General features: G+C 43.3%; 1 protein-coding gene across 2 annotated transcripts in view; it reads right to left on the minus strand.

Moving 5' to 3' along the window:
* Nucleotides 1-560: 560 nt before the first annotated feature.
* LOC142804181 (trypsin-1-like) overlaps nt 561-26,191 on the minus strand; it is a 71,729-nt gene continuing 46,098 nt past the window's right edge. Inside the window, exons 6-8 of one of the 2 annotated variants that reach the window (XM_075890848.1) lie at nt 12,139-12,407; nt 11,001-11,158; nt 561-1,110 (exon numbers count right to left, since the gene is read on the minus strand). In XM_075890848.1, coding sequence (XP_075746963.1) covers nt 955-1,110; nt 11,001-11,158; nt 12,139-12,407 — 583 coding nt within the window. In that variant the 3' untranslated portion in view covers nt 561-954. Of the gene's footprint in view, nt 1,111-11,000; nt 11,174-12,138; nt 12,408-26,191 lie in introns of both variants that reach the window. The other variant, XM_075890847.1, reaches the window with a different exon arrangement.

The raw sequence follows: 26,191 nt of genomic DNA on the forward strand, positions 1-26,191 counted from the left end.
TCGATGCCATGATTTTCATGTTATGTCTAGTCAAATATGTTCTTCGTACAGTAATGTTCTGCCTTACAAAGTTTCGTATCGATACCGTTATCGAAACGCCCAGGAGAGCTAAAAGTGGTAAGCGGCTAGATAGATAGATACGCGCAAAGTTGCCAAAGTTCGCTAAGAAATGCTTCCCATTTAAAAAAGAAGAGTACATGTAATTGAGACAGTTGTTTGCCAGCCAGGCAGCCATAGCGAGAGGTCTTCAGGTGGCTTGCGATCCATGCAACAGATGTTTGAACACACCTGGTGGAAAGAAACGTCGTGAGAAGAAAAAAAAATACTAATAGATAATAGTTGGCAAAAAATGTTGTGCGCTAGAAGTGTACCATCAGATTGCTCTGCACGAACAAGCTCAAAAATTTTGGCGTTTTTTAGAGACAGATCTATACATATATGGCATCAACAACTTGCGATTCGTTCACAGCACTGTAGAAAAATTTCATGGACGCTCAATAAATTCTGAGCTCTTTTCTTTTCTATTCTTAAGTTTTCTGTATATAAGTATAGTTGTATCATCAGTTTTTTTTTAGTTTATTGCCTTCATTATTCACAATTGCGTTTTCTTGAGCTATTTATCGCATTTTTATGAAGGCATTATTTTTTATCATGCTGTACATCACAATCAACATATATTGGCATTTAAAAATCTTATCGATATTGCTCATAATTTAACAATGTTTGAATGTAATACGTATCAGTGACAGTGCCATATATAAGGCAAATAATCTTAATAAACTTAAAACTCAGTTGTGCAACAACAAGCTATTAGCAGAATGACCAGCCAGTTTGATGCCGGGAATTTAGGTTTCATTCATCAAAACGCAGCTTCTTTCACGCGCGGATGAAATTTTGCATTAAACTTATTGCTTTCCCAAGTGGCGAGACATTCATTTTCGTGCAGAGACGTAGTCATGTGACGTATATTCGCATCCAGTCGACGAACTCAGACACTCGTGTGTAGACCCCAGGTAGGAAAGGCATTGCGCACTTGACTCCCCACGAGACAACACCGATGAGGTAGACGCGGTCATTCCTCTTGAACGTCAGCGGGCCACCCGAGTCACCCTGTTTGAGTGAATAGAGAAAGGTAGGGAAAATTCAGCGTCTGTATACACGACTTCAATGAGCGAGGTCATGATTTATGATGCGCGTTTTATTTCTTTATTGGTATTGAAGGCTACGACCGGACAGGAGCATTTCACAACAATGTACATAACAATAGAGAGTTTCCATCAAGGTAGACAACGTGGACAACACACACAGCCGCTTGGCCGCTCATCTAATACAAAATAAGCAACAGCATTGACCAGTAGGCACGCATCGTCCGTATAGTTTGTCGCTTTCTACCTTCATTTAAAAAACTCTGTCTCATAATGTCATGCACAGGTTGCCTAGGCTGCATAAGTTGAGTAGGTTGTTCGCCAAGAAATGCAAAGCATCTCTTTGCGAACAATCAGCAACATTGATCCTGTCTACCTGTAGTGAGAGACAAAATACATGATTGTTACTGACGTGCCCACGCCGTTCTCTCCCCACTTTATTGAGAAGGCAGCAAGTGGCGTCGGCGGCTGTAGCGTCCAGACTGCCGGGTGCGTGAGCTGTTCTAGCTAGCGCCTCGAGCTCCGCGTGATCTGCGCAAGAGGCATGGCGCGGTTGCTCAAAAATTCATACATTATAACGAAGATGACGCTGCACTATCTATCTATCTATCTATCTATCTATCTATCTATCTATCTATCTATCTATCTATCTATCTATCTATCTATCTATCTATCTATCTATCTATCTATCTATCTATCTATCTATCTATCTATCTATCTATCTATCTATCTATCTATCTATCTATCTATCTATCTATCTATCTATCTATCTATCTATCTATCTATCGTCTGACGCTGGCAGAAATATTACAAGGCAGATCATTAATGTGTATAAGAAATAAAATTGGAGCCAGAACGCTTCCTTGTGGAACTCCGGATCTTACGCTAGAGAGATAAAGATTCAAGGGAAGGCAGGGAGGTTAACCAAGCTATCCACGATCTTACGCTAGATTTATGGGAATGTTGCCGGCTGACTTCTACAAACTGGGTGCGGTCACTAAGATAATCTTTTATCCGATCGACAATGGGCCCTTTCCCCAAGGTTAGTTCGAGTTTATGAATTAGACAGTATGAATAAATAAAAATATATCTATCTATCTATCTATCTATCTATCTATCTATCTATCTATCTATCTATCTATCTATCTATCTATCTATCTATCTATCTATCTATCTATCTATCTATCTATCTATCTATCTATCTATCTATCTATCTATCTATCTATCTATCTATCTATCTATCTATCTATCTATCTATCTTATGTTGTCATATTCTCCAAAAAAACCTTCATAACTTGCAACCACTCCTAACTGGTATTCCAAGGTACTAGTCCAAAAGGCGCGAAGTAAGAGTGGTAATCAAGAAAAAGGTGTGACAGCGTGGAGAGCAGTCACTGAATGGATACCAGCCTTGGACAAATATCGCCTACTCACGGCATCTTCAAGTATTGAACGCTAATTCCCGACTAGAGAGGAACGCAATTAGCCCCGTGTAGACGTGAAGCCCCTGAATTGCCGACGCGGTGGGCCGGCCGTGATTTTTCGTGAGGCGAGCATAAGTGGAGAACATGGTATTACAGCCAAGCTACACAGATATATTTTTGTATGATTGGGTGCTATGAGCGAGCCTCACGCTACGATAATAGGGCCATGTGTCGTTGTCTTAATGCATCGACCAAATTACACTTCTATTGAGAAAGCGTCAAATGGGAGGGACGCGAAAAAACGACCCGTTCAAAAACAGAAGTCTGATATCGCAATCGCAATCAAGGTTGCCACTGTTGCCTACTTTTTGCTAATTTTGTGAATTCGAGAGGTCCGGGGCGACGTAAAGGTATGATTGGCAGCGTGGCGAATTTTAGGCAATCATCTGCTTAAATTTCAGTTGAGTTGTGCATTCTATACTCAGTGTATGTAAAACGGATGGGCGACAACACTTTTTCCAGTTTTTTTTAGTGTTAGACCCACTTGTAGAAGGCGCGCTTTTTGAGCAATTCAGTACGTCAGTTCAGTTTCTCGAGTATATCTCCTGAATTCACCTGGATCCTGGCAGTACTAGGACCCTGGTGCGTCCGCCAGCAACCCGTTTGCAAAATTTCAGTCAGCAGACTGCTTTGCGTGCCACGAGGCGGTGGCGCCATGCCAAATTTTTGAATTGCTTTTAAGATTCTTTAGAACATTTTCGTTTCTGAAGGGGCTAGGTGACGGTCAAGCCGAGAGTTCCGACCACAGCTCCAATGGTCCTGAATAGCTTGCCAACTTCTTCGTTGCTGTAGTACGCGCTCATTTAGTATTCAGAGTTTTAATTTGTGGACATATTTTTCGCACCGGTCAAAAAGTGGACTTTTTGGCAGCCTTCAGAAAGTGCACTGAGCAGAATGTGCAGCGTAAGCATGACCGCACAGAAAGCGTGGCGCAGGCATTACGACGGTTACGCAGTACTTTCAAATTTATTTCAACTTTTTTGTAATTAGGTTGCTCGATTATCGGACACATGATTCCACTGCAATGACATTCTTTTAATCTGCAGGAAAGCTACGCATGCCGTTTCGCTCTTGTTCTGGCGACTGGCTCGCCCTGTACTCGTGACAGCTGAAGCCATCACAAACTTTATGAGGTGGCAGCATTTAGGGACGCTGCTGGTGCGTGCATAGCGCTCTGATTGTGAATCGGATGATGTGATTCGAAACCCGCTAAGCCCTCTTATGGTTAAGCGGGTGATGCGACTAGCATTGGTAAACGTCAGTATAATTAATGAGGTATGGATGGTACTGTAGGTGCTGTACTCTACGGGTCTTTACGTAATTGGCAACATTTAAAAAAAGGCACGCCGCGCATGTAGAGTGGTAACTTTTTTGGTGCAACTCGAAGAAAATGGTGACATTTGTTGACTTTTTACTTCTTGTTTGGGGAATTTTCCTCGAAAGTCTGTAACAACAGTGTTCACAATGCACCACTTCACTTGACCAAGAGCACCAAGAAAAAACCGCAATAGATTGAAAGAGCACGTTTGAAAGACTTCCAGAGTATGTGGCCTTGGTGCAGCGGCTACAGCGTGCCCTAGCTGCCTCCCTGTCGCAGTTCGACTCTCGTTGATGAAACTTTTTTTTTTCTTTCATGTCGTGCGTACCTTTTACCACGTCATCACTGTGATGGAAGTACGCCACTGTAGTATTGGTGGACCCTGGCATAAAACAATTTCAAAACACTTTCGTGCTAAATATCAGATAGAAAGAAAAAGGGAAAGAGCAGATCATAGCCATCTGGTTAAATTGGCAAAAAAAAATTGTTGCACTCTTTTTGTATTTACGCGTGCTTTATCCTCCTTCTGTTAGGAGAACGTATCATTTGAAAGGCCTTAAATTTCATATCCTTAATTCTTGGCCAATACTCCTGAGTGGCCAAGAGCCATAGTGGAGGCATAATCATCATCTTAATCATCACCATCATCATTACTGTTATCTATATAGAATTACAAAGCAAATGAATATGCGGGCCAGTCAAGCTAACCACGACTGCGAGTCAGCTAACGCCTGAAAGCGGGACAAAACATCGTCCCGCAAGCAGGTTCGCCGGACAGTGGGACCCTTACCGCAAAACCGGGATATGTCACACCTGAACGGGGACATCTGGTCACTTTAGACAAACTCTTCGGGCATTATCTAGCACATCACCATAAAATGTTTAGGCAATGTCACCACCTTACAAAGAGTTTTAAATATTAGTCAAGTATATGTACGTTACAGCACTGTTGATTGCGCATCGATTATCATCATAAAAAAAGAAGTGACTAATCAATACGCCAACTTTCTTTAATAATTCATTAGGCATGGAACCTTGTGTTGGAACCAAGGTCGTGAAGAAGTTAAACTCATCTTTGATCAAAAAAGCTTTCACTGTAAAAAATAACTAGTTTCGATAAGCTACATCTATGGCATTACTTGCGTTGAAACAATTTTTTGGGGATGAAAGGAAACCGCAATATGTTGCGTATATATAAGGATATCTGTAACTACCACTCCCATATGTAACGCCATAAAGCCCATATGGTTAACATTTCAAGTACTGTACCCACTTCAAATAAATATGAAATTGCCAATGTTGTCATTCGTAGATTTCTTGCATGTAACTACTAAGGGAATTACATGGATTGCTCCCAAACTAAACTTTCATCTGGTAAGCAAGGTAAAGCATTTTTGTTTCTCGTTTGGGCATTTTTATCATATTGGGGAGTTTCTGAAAAGTTCGTATGGAAGGTGGTCAATGAGCGCCCCCTGTAAGTTTGCGCAGCGTAATTCTGCCACCTTTGAAAGCTTTGAAAATAGCATAATGCGCAAATATGTCTAGTGCGAACAAGTGGAAGAGAATGCATGAAACCACTGTTTCTGTTGTAACCTATTTATTTATTTATTCAATAATTATTCTAAATACTTCAAACGCCCAAAAAGATATTGTGTGAGGGAAGCATCAAAAGAATATACACATGGCTATGCACAACTTAGAAACAATAACACAAAAAAGAGACTGTCGACGACAATACAGTTGCTAAAATTTCAAGTGATTAAAAAATAAATACAATGCCAACAAAACTCAGATGATGACACATGTGATCTGATGACGTAAAATAAACTAGAAAACTAAACACAATTTTTTGGAAGACGCTCAGTTATTCAAGTGAAAAGAAAACATTGCTCAAAATTGCACACAGAATTGGATGGCATGTTAGCATTCAAAGCTGCTGCAAATCGCTTAAATTAAGGAAAATAAATGAAGAGAGAAAAAAATTAGCCAAGGAAATAGCAATCTTTAAACGTGCCAGTACAGAACTTGACGTTAATAACTCGAGCAGTTAATCCAGGAAATGGGTGCTTAGCAGATGCCGGAATTTTTGTATACTGCGTTCGACTACAGTGTCATCTGGAAGGTTGTTACATAAACGTATGACGTGGAAAAAGACAGATGTGAGAAAAATGTATGTTTTACTGTAGATGCGCGTGACCTAAAGATGTTTATCCAGAGTTTAAGACGTGAATGCAGATGTTTGCTATGTTAAGTGCAATGACCTTGATTCGTGCACGTATTTGTGAAATAATAAATGGAGGATAATGTATGCTCAAAAGCAAAACCATCATGAAGCGCATCTTTCAATATACTCCAGTGACAACCCATACAGCCAAATTTGTCAGTATGTGGGAGGTTTGTTGACAGCCAGGGCTGAACAAATATGCTGTGAAATTGTAATGCGATGCTGCACAACATACTGAAACAAAAGGTAGTGGAGATATATACCGATAACAGATTCAAGATACTACCATGAAAATCCGGTACAATACTGGCCATTTGTACCTTCAGATACTTTTTTACACTCGCGAATTTGTTGTTACGTACCTCCGTAATATAAAAGCAAGGGCCTATGCACAAAAGGTTTATTCGAAGATTTCATGACTGTGGCGACATTCATTTTAGTTATATTTTGTACCAAAAAAAGCATTGACCTTCTTTGTGAAAGTAAACTTGTTTAATGCCGAAGAACTAAATAGGGCTTTTTTGAGCACAGGACAGCTCTGTAGACACTTCGCTGACACTGATTCCTGCTTGTAATTTCTGTAATTGATGAGAGTCGCTACTTAGCTTGCCGACCAGCTAGCGGGTTGCTATCGAACCTCACGGGCTTCGATGATAAGCCTTCACTCGCTGGTTTAAGTACAGGCGTACAGTTTTACTTTGTCTACAAACGACTTTTTAGCAATACCGAACCACCGGTGAACAGCAGCAACAACGCAGGGAGCGACATTTTTGTGACAGACTGCGCCTTGTAGGATGCGAAAGCATAGAACACATAAAGCTGCTACTATGATTCATATTTATCTGGTGGCTGGTGTAAACAGTTTGTTATCTATGTACTACATGAAGTGAAACTGAAGTTACTTCAGTGAGAGGAGATGTGCACCCCAGAAACACCTTGGATATATTGTATTGTCATGTGGTGGTGACTAAAGCAACATTCACTTTGGTAGAGATGAAGCTATTTATTGGGCTAACTCGTGAGCAGAAAACTAAGAAACTCCAACCACTAGCACAGCTTGCTCCACTCTGAGTGCCGCAATGAGTTTTACCGGCCTTTGGCAATCTGGTTATCGGCTACTTTTATACATCAATGATCGCAGTTTGCAGCATTAACGCTGCTGCTCACTCACGAATTAACAAGAATATGCGCCTACTCTGCGTAATATAAATAGTAATTCTTCAATTCTTCAGCCATAACACCACGATTTGATATAGAGGGATGCAGACATGGAGAGCTCGGGAAGTTTTGACCATGTGGTGTTCTCAAACGCGCAATCAAATCTAAGTATAGATGGGTCTCTATCATTTCGGCTCCGTCAACATGTGGCATCCACAGCAACGTGTGCGCGTAATTGTAGCACAGCAGTATGAGGTAATATCAGAGTTTACGGAACATTTACAGGCAGTTTGCGCTAAACGGTAATCATTTTTTGTGGTTTATAGCCGATCACACAAAAAGTGAGAAACGTAAGAGCGCGTGGCAGTTTACTTGCACAAATTGTCGAAAGACAACACCGCTATTACGCTATTGCCGCACGTTGATACAATTAGCTAAGAATTAGTGGCAGTAAAATAAAAGGAGACTTAAAATAACTAATACAAAAATATTAAGTCTGCTGAGTGTCACGCATTCATGAATAAGTTCAGACACATGATATAGGTGGCACTCCTAATAGATATGACAATTAGGCAAGAGGTTTTGTCAACTTGTTAGGTTGACAAAAAAGAATTCCGTGCACCTATATGGAAAAAATCCTGAAAGGCCTTGTTGGACTTTCATAAGAAAATAGTAAAATGGAATCATTTGTTATAACAATGTTTCATGAATCACCTTCTCATCATCTCTAAAGGGGTACTGCTACACAACGTTGGCCTCGCGTTTTCCTGCTGCAATGTATAGCTGGGGGCCTGTCAGTCTTAACACGACATATTGTTGGCTGCAGTGCACGACAGATAACTAATTACAGGCCCCTAATTATCTACCGCCCTCAGTTTCAGTTTGAGAGAGCTCCAAAATGAAGAACCCGCCGGGTGCAACTATCGTTATCGTCACCTAGTGTGTGGATATCTGGAGAACATGAGGGCACATAACTGTGACACGCTTCCGTGCGGTCCACATTAAAAATTACTTTCGAATAAGAAACAGAACTGCAATGTTGCTAAAGGCAAAACTTTGAAAGCGTGCGCCATGGCCACGCACTTGTAACCAGCCACCCAGCTATACGGGAAAAACCGCCGCAGAACAAGAATGGTGGCTAACGCGTCATCATACTTGCTTTATTGACTGCAGCGTGGTGACGTTTGGGAATTTGGGGGTCACTAAAAGGTCCCCTTCGAGAGTGTCAATGGCACGATGGAGTCAAGCGCTAACTCAAACTTTAACATTACTTCAAAATACCTTCCATGCTTTGTTCGCAGCTGATATTTTGCCGAAGGTATACTCAAGTTTACAGGAATGACCCTGAAAGCTATATCGGCCGCGAAATTTCGTGTCAATACACGTTTAAGTTGGCTTTTGATCATTCTCATTTTTCTATTGCACACTCTGTCGTCCAATTTCGCCAAGCAGCAAGCCGAATGTTTCGTGCTGTGTACTGAATGGACGACCCCACCACGACATCACTGTTTTCTGTATCGCCTTAGTGGAAGAGTTAGGTAGAGTGAATATAAAATAGAGAGTGAATTCAATTTATAAAACAAAAATAGCATTCACCAAATAAAAAAAACATAGTTCAGCACTCCAGGTAGTGTATGAAATGCAAGAGAAGGGGCAACTGAGAAAGCGCTTGTGCTAACTGTCATATCATATTTTGAAGATTTCTTTGGTTAGAAAGAGTGAAATCAAATTCGGAGAAAGCGACGTGGTACGCCAAGATAACGTCTGGTAGGTTATCGCTTGTTTTACTACAAATAATATTGGTACCGGTGGTTCCATGCAGGTGAGTCACATCAGAATTGGTATGGCGAACGCCGCACGCGTTGTGGTACACACCGCTATCAAGTCGCTAAGTGAAAGCGCTATGGCTCCGACAAAAAAAACTACATTAAAAATGAAGAAAACAAAAACCACGTGGGCAAATATGCGAACGTACTTTCTGCCGAGACTGCGCGAGCTGTGTCATGTTGCTTTGCTGCGCCAAAGGGGACGCACACACCTCATCGACTGCCCTCACTGGTCGAGTAGGGTGTAAAGACAAGATTATGTCACCAGCCTTCGACTTTATCAGGTAACTAAGTGGCACCATTACCAGCCAGAGAAGCTCAGTTCAGTCAGCGAGTAATGTTCTGTACGGATGCGTTGTGGCCGCAGTAGCCTGTACCTAACATGCAAGATACATGATCGAATGTCACGAAAATACATTCAGATACTCGTCTTACGAAGCGTATCGCAACATAGATAAAAGATACACAAAATATCTGAAATAGTATTTGAGATTCATTATCTTCGATACTGCCCAGCCTTGCAGCCTTGTTGGCATCTGAATTGATCCTTGGGCGTGTTGTTACGACATAATCAAAACAAGACAGTGCGAAAGATGGAGCACAAGAAAGAGTAAACAAAAGCTTGGTTGTCTCTGTCCCCCTTTTTCTTTTGGCTCGTCTTTTGCGCTGTTTTGTTTCTAATATATTGACAGTACGCTTCAAATTATCTGATGAAAATAGCTACTTAATGGACAACATTGTTAAAGAGCTTATGCTTCGTACAATAAACTGCAGAACACCAAGAAAATCATTTTTTCTTGGAGAGCAGCGTAAATGATTTATACTGCGCATAAAGACCACAACAAAACTCCCTAATCTGCCTTTAAAAAGCCAACAAACAGGCTGATCTTTTTTTGTTTTTCTTCTTTTTTCTGACAAATCCCAAACAAGCTCGCTAATACGTTCAGAAGGCTTCGCATAAAACATTTTGCAAATAATACAGCCTCGCACTTGACGCAGTACATTAATTTCGAAAAATTTCTCCCGAGTTATTCTATAGCTCTTGACCAGTTCAGTTCGTCCAAGCCATGACTTAGGCCTTCCGCAACAATACCTAGCATAGATTTTTTCGATTGATGTTTGGTACTTCTAAATGATGCCTTTGACCTGCGGTCATGCAGTTTTAATCGCGTAGTCTACATAGTCGTTTTTCTGAACTGCCCTCTGCGTGAATCCCAGATTGCTCGAAATACGAGCGCTGGGAGTGAATCTCAGACTGCCAGGACAAGCTGTATCACGAAAACGAAAGCACCCGACAACAACACGTGTGAAGCTAGTTTAGCCCTAAGGCAAAGGAACATGCGCAATAGCACATTTTTTAACCGCGCCAGCCCCTAGTAACAGGTCTGATCAAGCACACTCACTTGAGCGATATATATAAGAAGCCTTGCTCAGTCTTTGCCTGCCCACCGATGATGTAATCGCTTCCCTGATGCTATGCTGCCAAAGTGGGCGTACTCAAGAGGAAGCGCTACGCGTACGCTTTTCGCTTTTAGCAAGAGTGAAAACGCCGAGCGGGAGGCCGAAACCGGCCGAAGGCGGCTTTCTTCCCCGCATAATATTGTTATTAAAACAATTACTTGCCAAAATTCTTGTGGTGGCATGATCACATCGTACAGTCGCGTTATATCTGCACTACGAACTTTTGACGACGAGTTAGTTTATTCAGTCTTTGAGTCAACCGCCGCCGAAGTGTCTGAACTTTTGCCGTATCATGCATAAGTGTAGTTCAGTTTGTGGACTTTGCGACAATTGCAGGCCAATAAAGTGTGCTCTTAGTCGAGCCATCGATGTACACGCTCTTACCTGACAGGAATCTTTGCCACCCATCTTGTATCCAGCACACAGCATTGTGTCGTAGATCCTTTCACTGCGTCCTGTTTCCCTGTACCACTTCCGGCACTCCTCATTCTCGATCACCATCACATCCACTGTTTGCAGGACGCTCGGAGAGTAGCTTGACGCTTGAAAAGGAGGAGCTGGATGAAGAGGGTTGGCTTATCTGTTGTGTATTGGTACAAGACCCTAGGCAAGTATATTTTAAAGTGACATACAATAACTATGTGCACACTTGATTCATCGGTGAAAAAAAATGTCGTGGACATTAAACTCTTTTGAAAATTGTGCCTAGGGTGTTTACTGGGTCGGAACCACTTAAGTATTGACAGCACACTCGTCTACGTAGTGCAAGTCCCTATGTGTGATTTCAAGAAATAGCTTAGACAATATTGCTGCACATAAGGTGTAATGCTGTTTAGCATGGCGCATGCTTCTAGCCACATGATATCACTTAACTCACCCGATAGTTTAGCATCGGCTCACAAATTATTAATCGCCAAAAAAAATCAAAACTCGGAAAGGCAGTAACCGTTCACGATAAAATATTTATGAAATAGAATATCGGAACATAAAAAATAGGTCTAATTAGTTGTCAGTATAATTATTGAAATTAATACAGTGAGCTCACCAAAAGACCGTATACGTGTTGTGTACAGTCGTCAGCAAGGTCAACTTGAACGCACTGCTGCGTGTCCTTAGGTACTTTGATCGACGCCAGCGAAGCATAGCTTCGGGTTCCGTGGCGTATAAATTATTTGTGTAGGGCCACATAGTGTCCTAGCATACTGATGTATTATCATTACAGCAGCACCCAGTGCATCACCACTGGCATGAGTTTAACCATTGAAGGCCACAGGGCGGAGTGTTCGAAGTAATCCTTCTGAAAACTCATCAAGGTCCTACATATTCACTACAAAACAGTCTTATTCTACTTATCAGGGGACTCGTTGAAGTGGACCAGAGTAAACAAGCCGGTCCCAGTGTAATGTGTCTGTATACTGTCTACGGCAGGGCATGACCACAAGCTCATCTAACCCGAGGGGCTTTGACACGTTCATGATTCTTGCGAAGCATTTTGCCAGTAATGCATGAAATAGGCACTTACAGTACTTCAGCCTTCCCCAGCCGGCGACGGTGGCAAGTCCTCCCGCGAAGTTGTCTCCCTTGTTGGGAAGACATACTGGGAGTATGTGCTCGCGGAAGATGACGGGGTGCGAGAGCTCCAGCAGTGCAATGTCATTCCTGAAGGTAAGCCTGTTGAAGCCCTCATTGACGATCTTTCGCCGAATGGTGTAATCCTCGTGCGGCAGGCGCTCCGAGGTGTCTCGTATACTGTGCTCTCCAAGCCGGACCCGTATGCTCGACGTAGCCGTTCTAGCGAAAGAGGCATAAGGGAAATTTGAAAAGCTCGCGAAATTTTACGCCCACATCACCATAACTTTGAGGCTATTCTACTAATCACTGCCTATATTTCCCCCATATGAATCCGAAGTTCAACAAAATATCATACGGCAAGGCCCTCGATAATATTTACGCAGCGGGTGATGTTTAAATTGAAATAAACATATTCTACTGGTATATTTTGTCACGTGATTACGAATAAAACACAATCTTCGTCCAGCGGAGCACGGGGCGTCGAGGTGAACTGATCACCAGAAACACGAGCTCATCGTCTAGTTTTCTTTTTTGCTCTGTCTTTTTTTCTCACAAAGGCATACATACATCGGCATAGCCCAATCTCGTTCCGTGCCCATTGCATTACTTCTTTCAAAAACAATAATATACTATCTCGATGCTCAATCTTGAATAGAACAGAGAGTAATCGCAGACATGCACAAGCTCACTTTGAGAAACCAAGAATAGACCCGGACCCAAGCGTCTGGCTACCTCCATGGCCAACGAAACTAGTGGGCGAGCCAGCGCCCATGACTTTAGCTCGTGCCCGCGCCTCTTCCTTCTTCTTTTTTTGAACACCATGTGTGTTTTATTCACACCATGTGTCTTGGGGCTTCAAATCTGATGTATGCGGAAGACGTTTGTGGGAATGGATGCTTGATAATAACTTTTCCTGCTTGAACTCACACGTTGCTACGTTTGTAAGAGGCAAGTCTAAATCAACTATGATTTAGCATTTTCCAGCTCCACTTTAAGCATATCCTCGAGGAAAATATTAGATTGTGCTACAAACAGCGACCACCTTCGCATTACTTTTGAAACTAAGTTCCCGGGGTTTAGTTTGGCAGGGAAAGTTGGCTCATTCGTAAATTATGCTAAATTACAAAAAGATTAGAAATTGTAAATTTTTCGCGAAGAAATGCAGGAAGACCTTAGGGCTATGAGTCTATGTGTGGTGTTGAAAGGATCATTAAACAATTCAACGTTTACTCTAAACTCGAACACAGCGAGATTTTTAGCCACGTGGTGGAATCTAAAATGTGTCAGGGGTATAAAAAGCAAAGAGCGGCTTGGAAAAAGTTGTTAATTAACCAATGCCCCGAAAATTGGAGTGATTTTATATTCATGGCCGCTGATGTTAAGCGTTTAGTGCGCAAAGCAAAAGAAGAGTATGATATAGATATATTTATATATCTGTCTAAGTCTAAAAATAAGAAAATGCTTTTCAGGTTTTTGCGCGCGAGAAAAATGATTCCACAGGCAGAAAGCATTCATTCCACCATTATGTCTCCTCGTGAACTCTCTGATTTCTTAGAAAATATTGCCAAGGGCTTGCAAACCAGGTTTACGACAATTACGCCAATGTCCATGGTGAAATTAAGGGTGGATTGTGATTTCCAGGAGGTATCTTTAGGTGAACTGGCGGATGTGTTGAAGAGCTTACCGCCCGCTGCTCCTAGACTTGATGGGGTGACCTCTACAATGATTAAAGTGCTATACTAAATATCCCCACATGAAATTCGTAAAACAGTTATTTATTCACTGAAAAATTCTTGGATTCCGGCAGATTGGAAGCTTTCCAAAATAATTCCGATACTTAAGAAACAGGCAATGGAGTTTACTCTGGATAAAATAAGGCCTATTTCATTGACATCTGACCTGGTCAAGCTTGTAGAGAGAGTCTTAAATGCCCGTATAATAAACTATATCAATGAACATACAATAGTAAACCCCACACGAATTGGCTTTAGTTTGGGATACTCCATTTGGTGTGCAAATATGGATTTGGAAATTCGCATACAGCTGGCTCGTCATCGCCGCGAATACTGTGCACTAGTCACTCTAGACTTAGCTAAAGCGTACGACAAAGTGGAGTATCCTATCCTAATCCAGCAGGTGCAAGACTATCGCTTTCCAGAATATATAACAGCATGGATTACAGTGTTTGTGAAAGACAGAGAATTTTATTGCTTCTTGGATGGATGCTCTCATAAAAGATATAAGCAGACACGAGGTGTACCCCAGGGCTCAGTATTATCCACGGTGTTATTCAACATATTACTATTCATTCCAACCCATCAGGATATCCCAATTTACGTGTATGCAGACGATATTGCTTTTTTCGCAACAAACAGTGATCTGCACTCATTATATCAGGCATTACAGAATTACATTAACATGCTAGAAGAATGCCTTGACAATATTCATGTGTCATTGAACGTCAAAAAAAAGTGCGCTTCTGCCATTCTCTTTTAAGGATCGTGTTAACATTTCTCTGATGTATCGTACCGAGCTCATTCCCCAGGTCGATTTCCTGAAATACCTAGGCATTGTATATAATAGCACGCTAATTTGTGAAAACCATATAGAGGAGGTTGGTTGTAAAGTGTCACGTGCCTTGGGGTGGTTACGCAAATTGGGAAACAGTAAAATAGGATTGCGTATGAGTTCATTGATAATGATTTAAAAGATGTACGTGCGGCCTATTTTGAAATTCGGCTGCGTATTATTTTCAGGCAGCGTGGCTTACAAGATGAGACAATTATTATTATTAGAAAGAGAAGATTTGCGCTTGTGTCTCGGACTCCCCAAATTTGTGACAAATAATGTTTTGTATGTGGAAGCGCGTCTTCCACCTTTGTTAACTCGGTTTAGAATACTTACAGTTATAACTTTCAAAAAAATATACAATTCGCCTCTGCGACAAGTGTCTTACGTTTTCATGCAAGAACCAACCGCATACGTTAGAACACAATGGTCTAGACTACACTCCCCTCAGATTAGGTTCGTCCAAGCGCTGCTAGAGCCTCTCAATGTAAATATTTATCAGATTGTCATAACGAAGATGTCTAATTCAAAACTTGAAGTTAAATTTGATGACATTTTCCCCTCTATTGCGAACAACTGCCCCTTCGATATTTAAATAATCGATTACGAGATTACTTGACTCATCTGTCCATAAACAACATTATTGCAACGGATGCATCTGTATTGAACGAAAAGGCTGGAATAGGCATCTTCTCTACTTCTCTCGATTGGTCTTTCTCAGTTCGATTACCAGATTACATGCCTATATTCATCGCTGAATTATTTGGTATAATTCTAGCGCTTCGTCAACTTCCTGCAAGTATATCAGAAGCGGTCATACTTACCGATTCTCTCTCAGTATGCACTGCACTATCTACAGCAAAAACTTTGATATTATTGAGTATGATTAGCATTTCTTTACCCGTGAACCTGAAAAAATTTCACTTGCTATGGATGCCTGGCCACTGCGGGATTTATCCAAATGAGATGGCAGACTCCTTAGCCAAAGCATCTTTAAGCGGACCACTCTTACCTATTTTACCTGATTTCGCCTACGTAACAGCACTCAGGTATAGAAATGCTTGTTTGCACAAAGAAATAGAAAAATTATCATTGGATGAAGTCAGAGACTTCGTACATCTAAGATTTTGCTGGAACAAACATTGGAGTGTATCTCGGCAGTTAGAAATTACAATCACCTGATTACGATGCAGAATTCCGCATCTGAATTACTGCCTACATAAAGCTGGACTTACAGCATCTCGTTGTGCCTCTTTTGCAAGGAATCAGAATGAATGGATCATTTCTTTTTATTTGGTCAACGATATTTTATTTTTTTTATTTGAAACAAAACCCGCAGCGCCACTTAGGCATTATTGCGGGGGGCACAGAGCCTCATAAAATGAATCCGCAGTCTTGCGGCCAACTACATCGGCTGGTAACGTGTTCCATTCAACAATGGATTGCGGAAAAAAAGAATGCTTAAAAAGATCCGTTCTGGGGTTGTATGGCCGTACTTTAAATTTGTGATCATGACGGGAGGATTGATAATACGCTTTTTTTAAATAATCTGAAGCATTAATGCCCGTTTTATTGTTATATATCGAATAAAATAGTTTTAATCTTAGATTACGTCTTCGATCTTGTAAGTATTGCCAATTAAGTTCTCTTTTCATACAACGGGAGCTTTCAGTTCGGCCATATTTTCCCAGAACAAATCTTGCTGCCATCGACTGAATGCGCTCTAATTCATGAATATGTATTTTGTTAAACGGATCCCACACAGGACAGGCGTATTCTAGTATTGGTCTCACATAGGCATAATATGCGGCCTGTTTAACCTCCTTGGTTACATGTTTAAGATTTCTTTGTAAAAAGCCTAGGGCTTTTCCCGCTCTACTTACAACATTGCCAATGTGCTCAGACCATCCCCCATCCTCAGAAAGCGTGACACCCAAATACTTATATTTGTGTTCATACCTAATAACTTCATTGTTTAAGATGTACTGATTTGTAAATCTATTAACCTTTTTGGTGAAACTGACGTGAACACATTTATTCGTGTTTAATACCATGTCATTATTTTTACACCATGCCTCCACGTGATTAAGGTCATCCTGAAGCTGGGTGGAATCCGTTTGGTCGGTCAATTCAGTATACAACACACAGTCGTCAGCAAACATTCTGATACGACACCTAATTGTATCCGAAATATCATTAATAAACACAAGGAAGAGAAGCGGACCGAGTACGGAACCCTGAGGTACCCCTGATGTCACCGAAGCTAAACACGAACAAGATCCACCAAGCACAACCTTTTGTTTTCTTGAAGTTAAATAGTCCGCAATCCAACGGCAAATGGTTTGATGAATGTTCAAGTTCTGCAGTTTTTGAATCAGAATAGAGTGTGATACCGTATCGAAAGCCTTTCTGAAGTCTAAAAATAAACAATCAATCTGTCCTCGATTATCTAAAACTGATGCTATATCATGATAGAATTCAATTAATTGGGTTGTGCATGAAAAACCCTGTCTAAATCCGTGTTGTTTAGGATTAAAAAATTTAATTGAAGTCAGGTGATTCATTAAAGCAGAAAAAAGAACATGTTCAAGTACTTTACAACAAATCGGCGTCAAAGAAATTGGTCTGTAATTTGATACGTCTGATTTAGAACCACTTTTGAAAACTGGCACAACATTAGCTATTTTCCAATCATCAGGAAGCTTGCCTTCATCGAGTGATTTTTTATAGATAACATAAAGGTAACGAGCCACTGCCTCAGAGCAAAGTTTTAAAACTCTTGGTGATATGCCATCTGGGCCAGTTGCTTTACCTTCGTCAATGCGCTGTAACAACTTCATTATGCCATTGAATGAAAGCTCTATCTCACCCATAGGCAAATATTGTTCTTTTTTATTCGTGACAATCACTTGTGTAGGTGGGCGGAAGACCGATTTAAAGAAGTCGTTAAAAAGTGTGGCTTTATCTCGATCCTCAATTACAATCTCGCCACCGTAACGTAGGTTTGGTGGGCTAACCTTCTCAGTACCACATCGTCTCATATATTTCCAAAACCTTTTCTTATTAGAAAAGTCAGCGGCCAGACTCTTAAAATACTTTTTCTTGGCTTCTTTCAGTTCCATTTTATAAAGTGATGTCAAATCTTTCATTTTATTAAAATTTTCAGGGGATTTTTTTTGGCAGTATCGGGAAAAAGCCCTCTTGCGCTTTTTGATAAGCTGAATAAGATGCCCCTTAATCCAAGGTTTCTTTATTTTACTCAGTTTATCGCTTGAGACGCTCGGGACGTGACGCCGAATGAGCCCAGTAATGCGTTCCTTAAACACTTGCCATAGCTGCTCAACAGTTGCTTCGTCTGCACTGCATTCAAAAGACAGAAATTGTTGCTCAAGACCAGCTGATATTTGCTGATAGTTTGCTTTACTATAAAAGAAGATTCTCCTAGATTCGCATTTCTTTGTATTTACCCGAGATCTTGTTAGCTTTGCAAAGACGGCGTTGTGATCACTAATACCGGGAATAACGTGTGTTTCATTAATGACATCAGGGGTATTACAAAACAACAAATCCAGAATGTTGTCACCTCGCGTAGGACTGGAAACATACTGCATGAGGCCGAGCACGTCAGTCAACGTTTTCAATTCACAGTATGTCGCTGCCTGAGACTTTAAGACACAATTACCGTTATTCCACTCAGCATCCGGTAAATTAAAGTCACCAGCAAGAACGACACATTCTTTAGAAAATGTGCAGGCAATTTTTCTCAGCTGACGCATAACATTCGGTTCAAAGACAGGAGGCCGATAGAAAGCACCAACAATGAAACTAGAACGATTACTTTGCACTACTCGGCACCAAACAGATTCAGTTTCATTGTTATCAATAAAAATTTCTTCGGACATCAAAGAATCCTTCACAAGAATGAAAACACCACCACCATGCTTTGACCGGTCTTTTCGATATGTTTGAAAATTGCAAGGAAACATATCAGAGTTCGAAACTGCTTCGTCAAGCCAAGATTCTGACCCAATGACTAAGTCAGCGTTCACTGACCCAATAAGGCCACCCAGCTCATCAGCTTTATTCTTAACACTTCGGCAATTCATCATCAGAAGGGCAATATCTCGGGCACCTTGGGGCTTTTGTCTCACTTCTTTGTTATCGCGTCACGAACGTCTTACTTTTGTGACATCTTGCGCAACGCTATCCCAAGTGTAAGTCCTACCATCAATGATAAGCTTATCAAAAGAAAGTTTCACTGTGTGACCATCTGCTTTTTTTGATTTTGCATATTCCCATAAGTGCTTTCTTTTTTCGCGCACCTGCTTGGAATAGTCGTCACTGATTGATAAGCCAGAATCTTTCAATTTGTGTGCATTTTTGTAGAGATCAGCCTTTTCTCGAAAGTTGTAAAGCCGTAGAATGACTGGTCTGTTCTTCCCCCGCTTCTTTGCTCCAATGCGGTGAATTCTTTCAACACTCATTAAGGTGACACCCATTTTAGCAGTAAAAATATCGTCAAGAACAGTTTTACGAAGTGATTCAGTTGTTTCACCAGTACTTTCTTTCAACCCATATACAACCAAATTATTACGTCTGCTTCTGTTCTCAAGATCATCGAGTTTCACTTGCATCTCAACAATGCCTGCCGATATTCGATCCACTGTTTTCTCATAACGTTCAAATTGTACACTTTTACCGGCAAGGCATTTTAATTCACTTTCAATTGAGTCTAACCTCTGATCCGTAAGAGCAATGTAGTCGTCGAGCTTCTTTCTAATTGTTCCCATCACCTCAAGTATTTCTTTTTGACCTTTAAGTAGCTCCTGCATTGCAGAATCATTAGGGCCCGGGTTCATTTCAATGTCCCCACTCAGAAGCAATACCAACATACACGCAGCATCAAAGCACTCGGCCACTCCATCACAAAAGGCTCTTGGGCAAGGCAACACCACCAGGCACCGGAAACTCGTGGTGCATTTGGAATAGGAATGTTTTTTACTAACCTGCAGAACGTACAAGAGCAGATTATTCCGTGGCCGCATGCTGGCGGTGAAACCCTGCCCAATGCCGCTGTAAACGTGGGGGGCGTATCTCGAGGCCTCGCCTGTCGCTGTCGATTTGACTGTGTAGTTCAAAGCACCGGAAACCGAAACTTGAGCTGGCCACCAAATCCAGGAAAATTCATCTGTGCAGCAGAATTCAGGACTGCGCTGATTGGCGTCGGGTGACAAAATCACTGGCAGCAGGCTTTCCGGTGACCATCCATCCGATGATAACCCCAGGCACAAGGCGAGAATCTGCAGAACGTACAAGAGCAGATTATTCCGTGGCCGCATGCTGGCGGTGAAACCCTGCCCAATGCCGCTGTAAACGTGGGGGGCGTATCTCGAGGCCTCGCCTGTCGCTGTCGATTTGACTGTGTAGTTCAAAGCACCGGAAACCGAAACTTGAGCTGGCCACCGAATCCAGGAAAATTCATCTGTGCAGCAGAATTCAGGACTGCGCTGATTGGCGTCGGGTGACAAAATCACTGGCAGCAGGCTTTCCGGTGACCATCCATCCGATGATAACCCCAGGCACAAGGCGAGAATCTGCAGAACGTACAAGAGCAGATTATTCCGTGGCCGCATGCTGGCGGTGAAACCCTGCCCAATGCCGCTGTAAACGTGGGGGGCGTATCTCGAGGCCTCGCCTGTCGCTGTCGATTTGACTGTGTAGTTCAAAGCACCGGAAACCGAAACTTGAGCTGGCCACCGAATCCAGGAAAATTCATCTGTGCAGCAGAATTCAGGACTGCGCTGATTGGCGTCGGGTGACAAAATCACTGGCAGCAGGCTTTCCGGTGACCATCCATCCGATGATAACCCCAGGCACAAGGCGAGAATCTGCAGAACGTACAAGAGCAGATTATTCCGTGGCCGCATGCTGGCGGTGAAACCCTGCCCAATCTTCTTATCAAAGGAAAAAATACCTGGTCGAACCAATTGAGAAGCTAGGTTTAAAAATGAACGTGGAAGTAATTTTATCCTTCCGAGGAATTACACTAGGTTATAGCCAGAGGAAGGTTTTCTCTGCTGTGTGCGAGTACATAATGGCAACAAAAAGATTACCTTGTTAATCTATTGTTATCATTTACGGCTGCGAGACTACTTCATAGCCTGACTTAGCACACTTGATGATCCTGCCACCCGGTTCTTGGCCGATCCCCCATTGTGGACGAGTGCCAGCAAAGCTGAAGGTTCATCATCATCATCATTTGCAACACACTCCTGCAGCCGGCTAAATTGCCTGTGCTTTAAGTGAACCTACCAGGCGGTGTTATACGGCGATTAAGGACTTTGCCAATCATGATGAAGGTTGGAGAGGTGGCAACTTGTCTTGGGAGGAAATTCGTGCAATCGGACTGTGATGTCCAGAGGATGTCATGGTGATGTTGTTAGCCATCCTCAGGTCATAGTGGGGACTTTTGTACTTCTTGCGACGCTTGTAGTAGGAAGAGTAGAATTTTGGCCTGCTTTCGTACACTCGTGAGGTTTCCCGACTTTTCACAAATTTCTTGAGAGTAATGTTTATGAACTGCTTGCATCTGAAGCTTCAGTAGGAGCTTTAGATGTGCTGTTTGTCTACTTGGGGGTTCAGGTAGTCTTTCAAGTGTGCTTGGTTCGCAAGTTTATCTCAAATGCGTGAAGGCTGCCAGGTTGACGATATTTCTGCCTCGCACAACGATGGTAATGATGCTACAGATGAATCCTGGTTTTGTTGTGCAGTTATAAAGCCAAGCAGGGGCTTCTCGGCCGCTTTGAAAGGCGCCGCAGAATCGACAACGTGCACTGGTGTCAGCAGCGGAGAGGCGGAGTCTGGGCTTCACGATCTGATATGTCTTCGGTTGCAAGATTCTGAACTATGGTGGTGTATTTAGAACTATCACCGCCCAAGTGCATCCGATAGGAGCTCGCAGGATCTCCCAATCTGCAAGAACACTCCGAAGTCGATGACAGTTCTTCTTCTTCCTCGCTCGGCATAGATGACAACGTTGCCGAAACATCCTGGTTCTATTGGCCAGTCTCCTCACCAAGGACGGGAATCTCGACTATGTTGGAAGGCACCGGAGATAAGTCTCCATGCTCTGAGGCCGGTAGCAGATTGTCGGCGTCTGTCCCAGCGTGAGGTTCAAGTTTGCCGCTGCTTGCCACAAATCCTCGCTTTTATGGGATAACTTGAACACCCTGGCCACGGACCCAGCATTTCCGACCAGAATGGGTAACTCCTGCACGAGGGACACCACGCCGGATCTTACCTTTGTTAAAAATGTTGAATCTGCTACTTGGGACAACTTGCACGTGGATCTGGGTAGTGACCATGATATCTTAGCTACCCATATCAGTGTAAAGGGCTAACCCGTAAGAGAGTTTAGTTTCACAGATTGGGATTACTTCCGGCATATTAGAAAAGAACGCGCGCAAGCTCAATACTCAACCCCCAGCCCGGATCAATAGGCCAAACAGCTCAAGGAAGAAGTTGGTGAGGCGTCAAAAAAGATACAAACAGATTTGGAAATGGATAGGATGGACAGCTGCCTTGCGCACCTCCTAGAGGCCAAGAAATCGTTACTGAATAGGTGGAAGGGGCAGAGCCTCAATCGTTGGCTCCGCAAGAAAATTGCAGAACTTAACCGAATCATCGAGGACCACTGTCAGACCCTCTCTAGGCAGCAGTGGGATGAAGTGTGCAATTCTGTTGATGGCCAAATTAGAATAGGAGGGAAGTGAAATTTGCTAAAGCACCTTTTGCACAAGTCGAGTTCCAGGAGTAATCAAAGGCAAGCCATTGCTAAACTGATACTTGCTGCAAGACAGTCTGATTCTGAAGACGCTTTACTGAATGGTTTGGCTCACAGATATTTACCCTTCGGCTCCTCGAGCTGTTCAGACTATCTGTCTTACACTGGACACCCTTGCGATGAGCTCGGAGAGCCCTTTATCACCAGCGACGTTTGGGAAGTTCTTCAAAGCCCTAATGAACGATCAGCTCCGGGGCCGGATGGCATCCCGAACAAAGCCCTCAGAAACCTGAAAGACGTATCCATCAATTTCCTTACCGATGAAATAAATCGCATATGTAGAGAAGGTTCTGTCCCAGACTTTTCGAAAATGGCATCGGTTGTCTTCATTCCCAAGCCGGGTTGACCTCCAGGTTTAGGCAATCTAAGGCACATATCGTTAACGTCCTGCGTCGGCAAGGTGGCGGGGCACGTCATGTACAACCATGTCTCTAAGTACATCGAGAAGGAAGATCTTTTTTCTTACAACATGGTTTGGTTTCGTCCGTCTTTGTCCGCACAGGACACAATGAAGTTGCTCAAACATGAAATCATAGACGTGAACACGTAGGACTTAAGAGGCATCCTGGGTCTTGACTTGGAAAAAGCGTTTGACAAAATCTCTCACGCACACATCTTAAACTGTATTGCAGACCTTGGACTGAACGAAGCCTTCCACAGATACGTCAGCTCCATTCTCGAATCCAGGAAGGCCACACTCAATATCGGAGACCTCAAGTCCTCTCCCATAGCACTGGGCCCTAAAGGCACGCCGCAAGGAGCTGTGAAATCTCCGCTTCTCTTTAACATCGCTATATGCAAGTTGTCTACACTGCTATCTAACGTGAAGGGCATCAATCATACGCTTTACGCTGGTGATATTACCATCTGGTGTCCCGGAGGTAGAGAATGAGAACTCGAGACTGCACTCCAAGAAGCCATCGATCAGACAGAGCTCTTCCTTGCTGGCACAGGGCTGAGGTGCTCCTCGAGCAAATTGGAGCTGCTTCTATACAGGCCCAATAAAAAAGGAGCCAGGCGAAAAAACTGGAAGCATTTATCAGAGGTAGGCATTGTACTTCACACGAGAAGTGGCACCCCCATTCCGAGAGTGGACGCTATTAGTGTGCTGGGCATGATTATATAGTCGCACGGGTACAATGAACAAACCATCGCTAAGATTTCAACCAAGACCGAGAACATGATCAGATTGATTAATAGGGTTTTGAACAGAAAGGGGAGACTCAGAGAAGACAATCTACAGAGGCTCTTTCATGCATGCCTCCTGAGCCACATAACATACGTTGCTGCCACGCACTCTTGGTATAGATTCAAAAAGAAGAAGCTGGAAACTCTGATCAGAAAACGCGTAAAGAGAATGTTGGGCATCTCCGTGCGAACAAGCACTGAACGGCATTTGCAGCTAGGAGTTCATAACACCCTAGATGAGATCATTGAAGCCCAAGAGACTGGACAGCTAATGCGCCTGTCATCTACGCCGGCTGGTAGGAAGATTCTGTCCATCCTAGGCCTCGGTCCGGTGCTCGTAGAGGATCGCCGTCTTCAACTACCAGATGAATAGCGTACTGCCATCCAGGTCTCTCCGTTTCCGCGAAACGTCCATCCTCAGCACAACGTAGGAAGGCGCCGGGCTAGGGGCATAACACTTCTGAAGAACATCAGGAACGATCCTCATTCAGTTTGTTTTGTCGATGCCGCTCAGTATGGTCGCTCAGCTAGGTTTTCTGTTATTTTCATCAATCATATGGGCTCTATTATCAATGCTGTGTCATTTAGGGACTCTACTCTCTCAAGAGACGAACAATTGGCTGTAGCCCTTGCACTTTTGAATGACAGAAGATCGCAAATCTTCACCGACTCAAGGTCAGCGGTCAAGGCTTTCGCCTGTGGCTCCGTCTGTACAGAAATATTTAAAATACTTGAAATTCGGACATTTCCTTCACTTACTATTACCTGGTTTCCTGCACATCTCGAACCCCTACTGGACTCTCAAGTAAACCTGAATGACACTGCCCACTTCCAGGCGCGCGCACTAACCCTCCGTGCTGGTGAGGCCGTAGGTCGGCAGGTTGGCAGTGAGATGTTCAGGGCCGCTTTACTTCCATTCAGTGAAGTGGCTCAACACTACCAGTTGAGTAGGCGGTCATTTGCTCCACCACACAACAAGTTGTCTAGACCTCAAGCCGTCATGTTTAGAATGCTCCAGACCAGCTCTTACCCAAGCCTATTTTTCCTCAGCAGTCTCCTCAGAGGCTTTTGACTCTACCTGTCCTGATTGTAGTGAGGTTAGTGACTTAGCACATATTCTCTGGCAGTGCCCCTTGTTACGGGCCCAAGTCGGCTCACAGAAGAAGATTAGGACTCTGCCTTACGAAGTTCAGAGTTGCTACCACAAATACGGGCTGTCCAAAGAGCCTACGACGCGGCGGTGAGGCTAGGCCTCCCCGTTCCTACGTGAGAGCGGCCCGCGACGTTGCCCTAAAGGAGCAGCGTTTCTCAGGACCCAATAAAGTTCTTTGTCTGTCTGTCTGTCTGTCTGTCTGTCTGTCCGTCCCAGCGTCGCGAATGATAAAGTACATCAAGCTGACGTTTTCGGGTGCATGAGTCTAGTGAATGGTGGTGTTTTGAAGGCATCACAATAGTCATCGCTGCAGGAGTCTCCAGAAAATTTGGCTAACCTTCTTGTCCTTCTGCTTAAACTTTCCTCTTCCTCCAGACAAATGGCCGATCATGGTGTGTCCCGTTTGGCGAGAATCCTCGTTTCCGCCAGTTTCCTGTATGAGGCGCGTGGCATGGTTCTGGAGCTGTGTCATGTAGCAATTGTAAATCATGTGCAGGTTCCTGGTGTTAGGCACAATCTTGTATTCGGTGGCGTCGTAGATGATCATGTGGTCTATGTACCTGGTTGAGTCTGGCTCGTAGGAGCGCTGCTGGTCGCACTCCGGATTGTCGACTTGCTGGGACTTCAGGGGAGACTAACTGGAAACCCTACTGCCAGGGTGGGACTCGAGGAGCATGTAGAGCGAATAGTAGGGCTTCGCATGTCGCTCCTGAGGCAATTTCTGGAAGTATACGGTATAGGAGTGGCATATAGGACATGCGTTCATCTATCGGCCCTGGAAAGTAGGACTGTTGTGACAAGCTGCCACTCAGGCCATAGGACATGGTGACCTTGTAGTCGATGTGCATGATGCGCCAACGGTTTCTCTTGCTCACCGAGCTTTCCATGGCACACCTTGTAGACGAGTCCTTGCACCTAGGTGTGGTCGATCACACGAAAAGCGGCATATCTTTTGGTTTGTCACTGAAAGTCGTTGGAGTTGGCATTGGAGTTGTGAGGCCTGTCGCAAGCGAAGTCGCAGCCTGGGGTGACGACGAAGTGATAGGAGTCGTGAGAGCAATCGACGGTGAAGCCAATGCCCGCGGCGACGTCGACACCAGAGAGGTCAGGATGCCGGTCGAAACAAAGAGGTTTAGTTTAGAAGCAGGTCGAAGGTGAAGTCACCGCATGCTGCCACGATGAGGTGAGAGAAGCTGATAGGCCGGACGAAGACGATAATGCTACCTGCTTCGGCGTAGAGATGAGAGAGCT

The sequence above is a fragment of the Rhipicephalus microplus genome, chromosome 3, assembly GCF_043290135.1.
Source record: "Rhipicephalus microplus isolate Deutch F79 chromosome 3, USDA_Rmic, whole genome shotgun sequence".
In the NCBI taxonomy this organism is placed as follows: domain Eukaryota; kingdom Metazoa; phylum Arthropoda; class Arachnida; order Ixodida; family Ixodidae; genus Rhipicephalus; species Rhipicephalus microplus.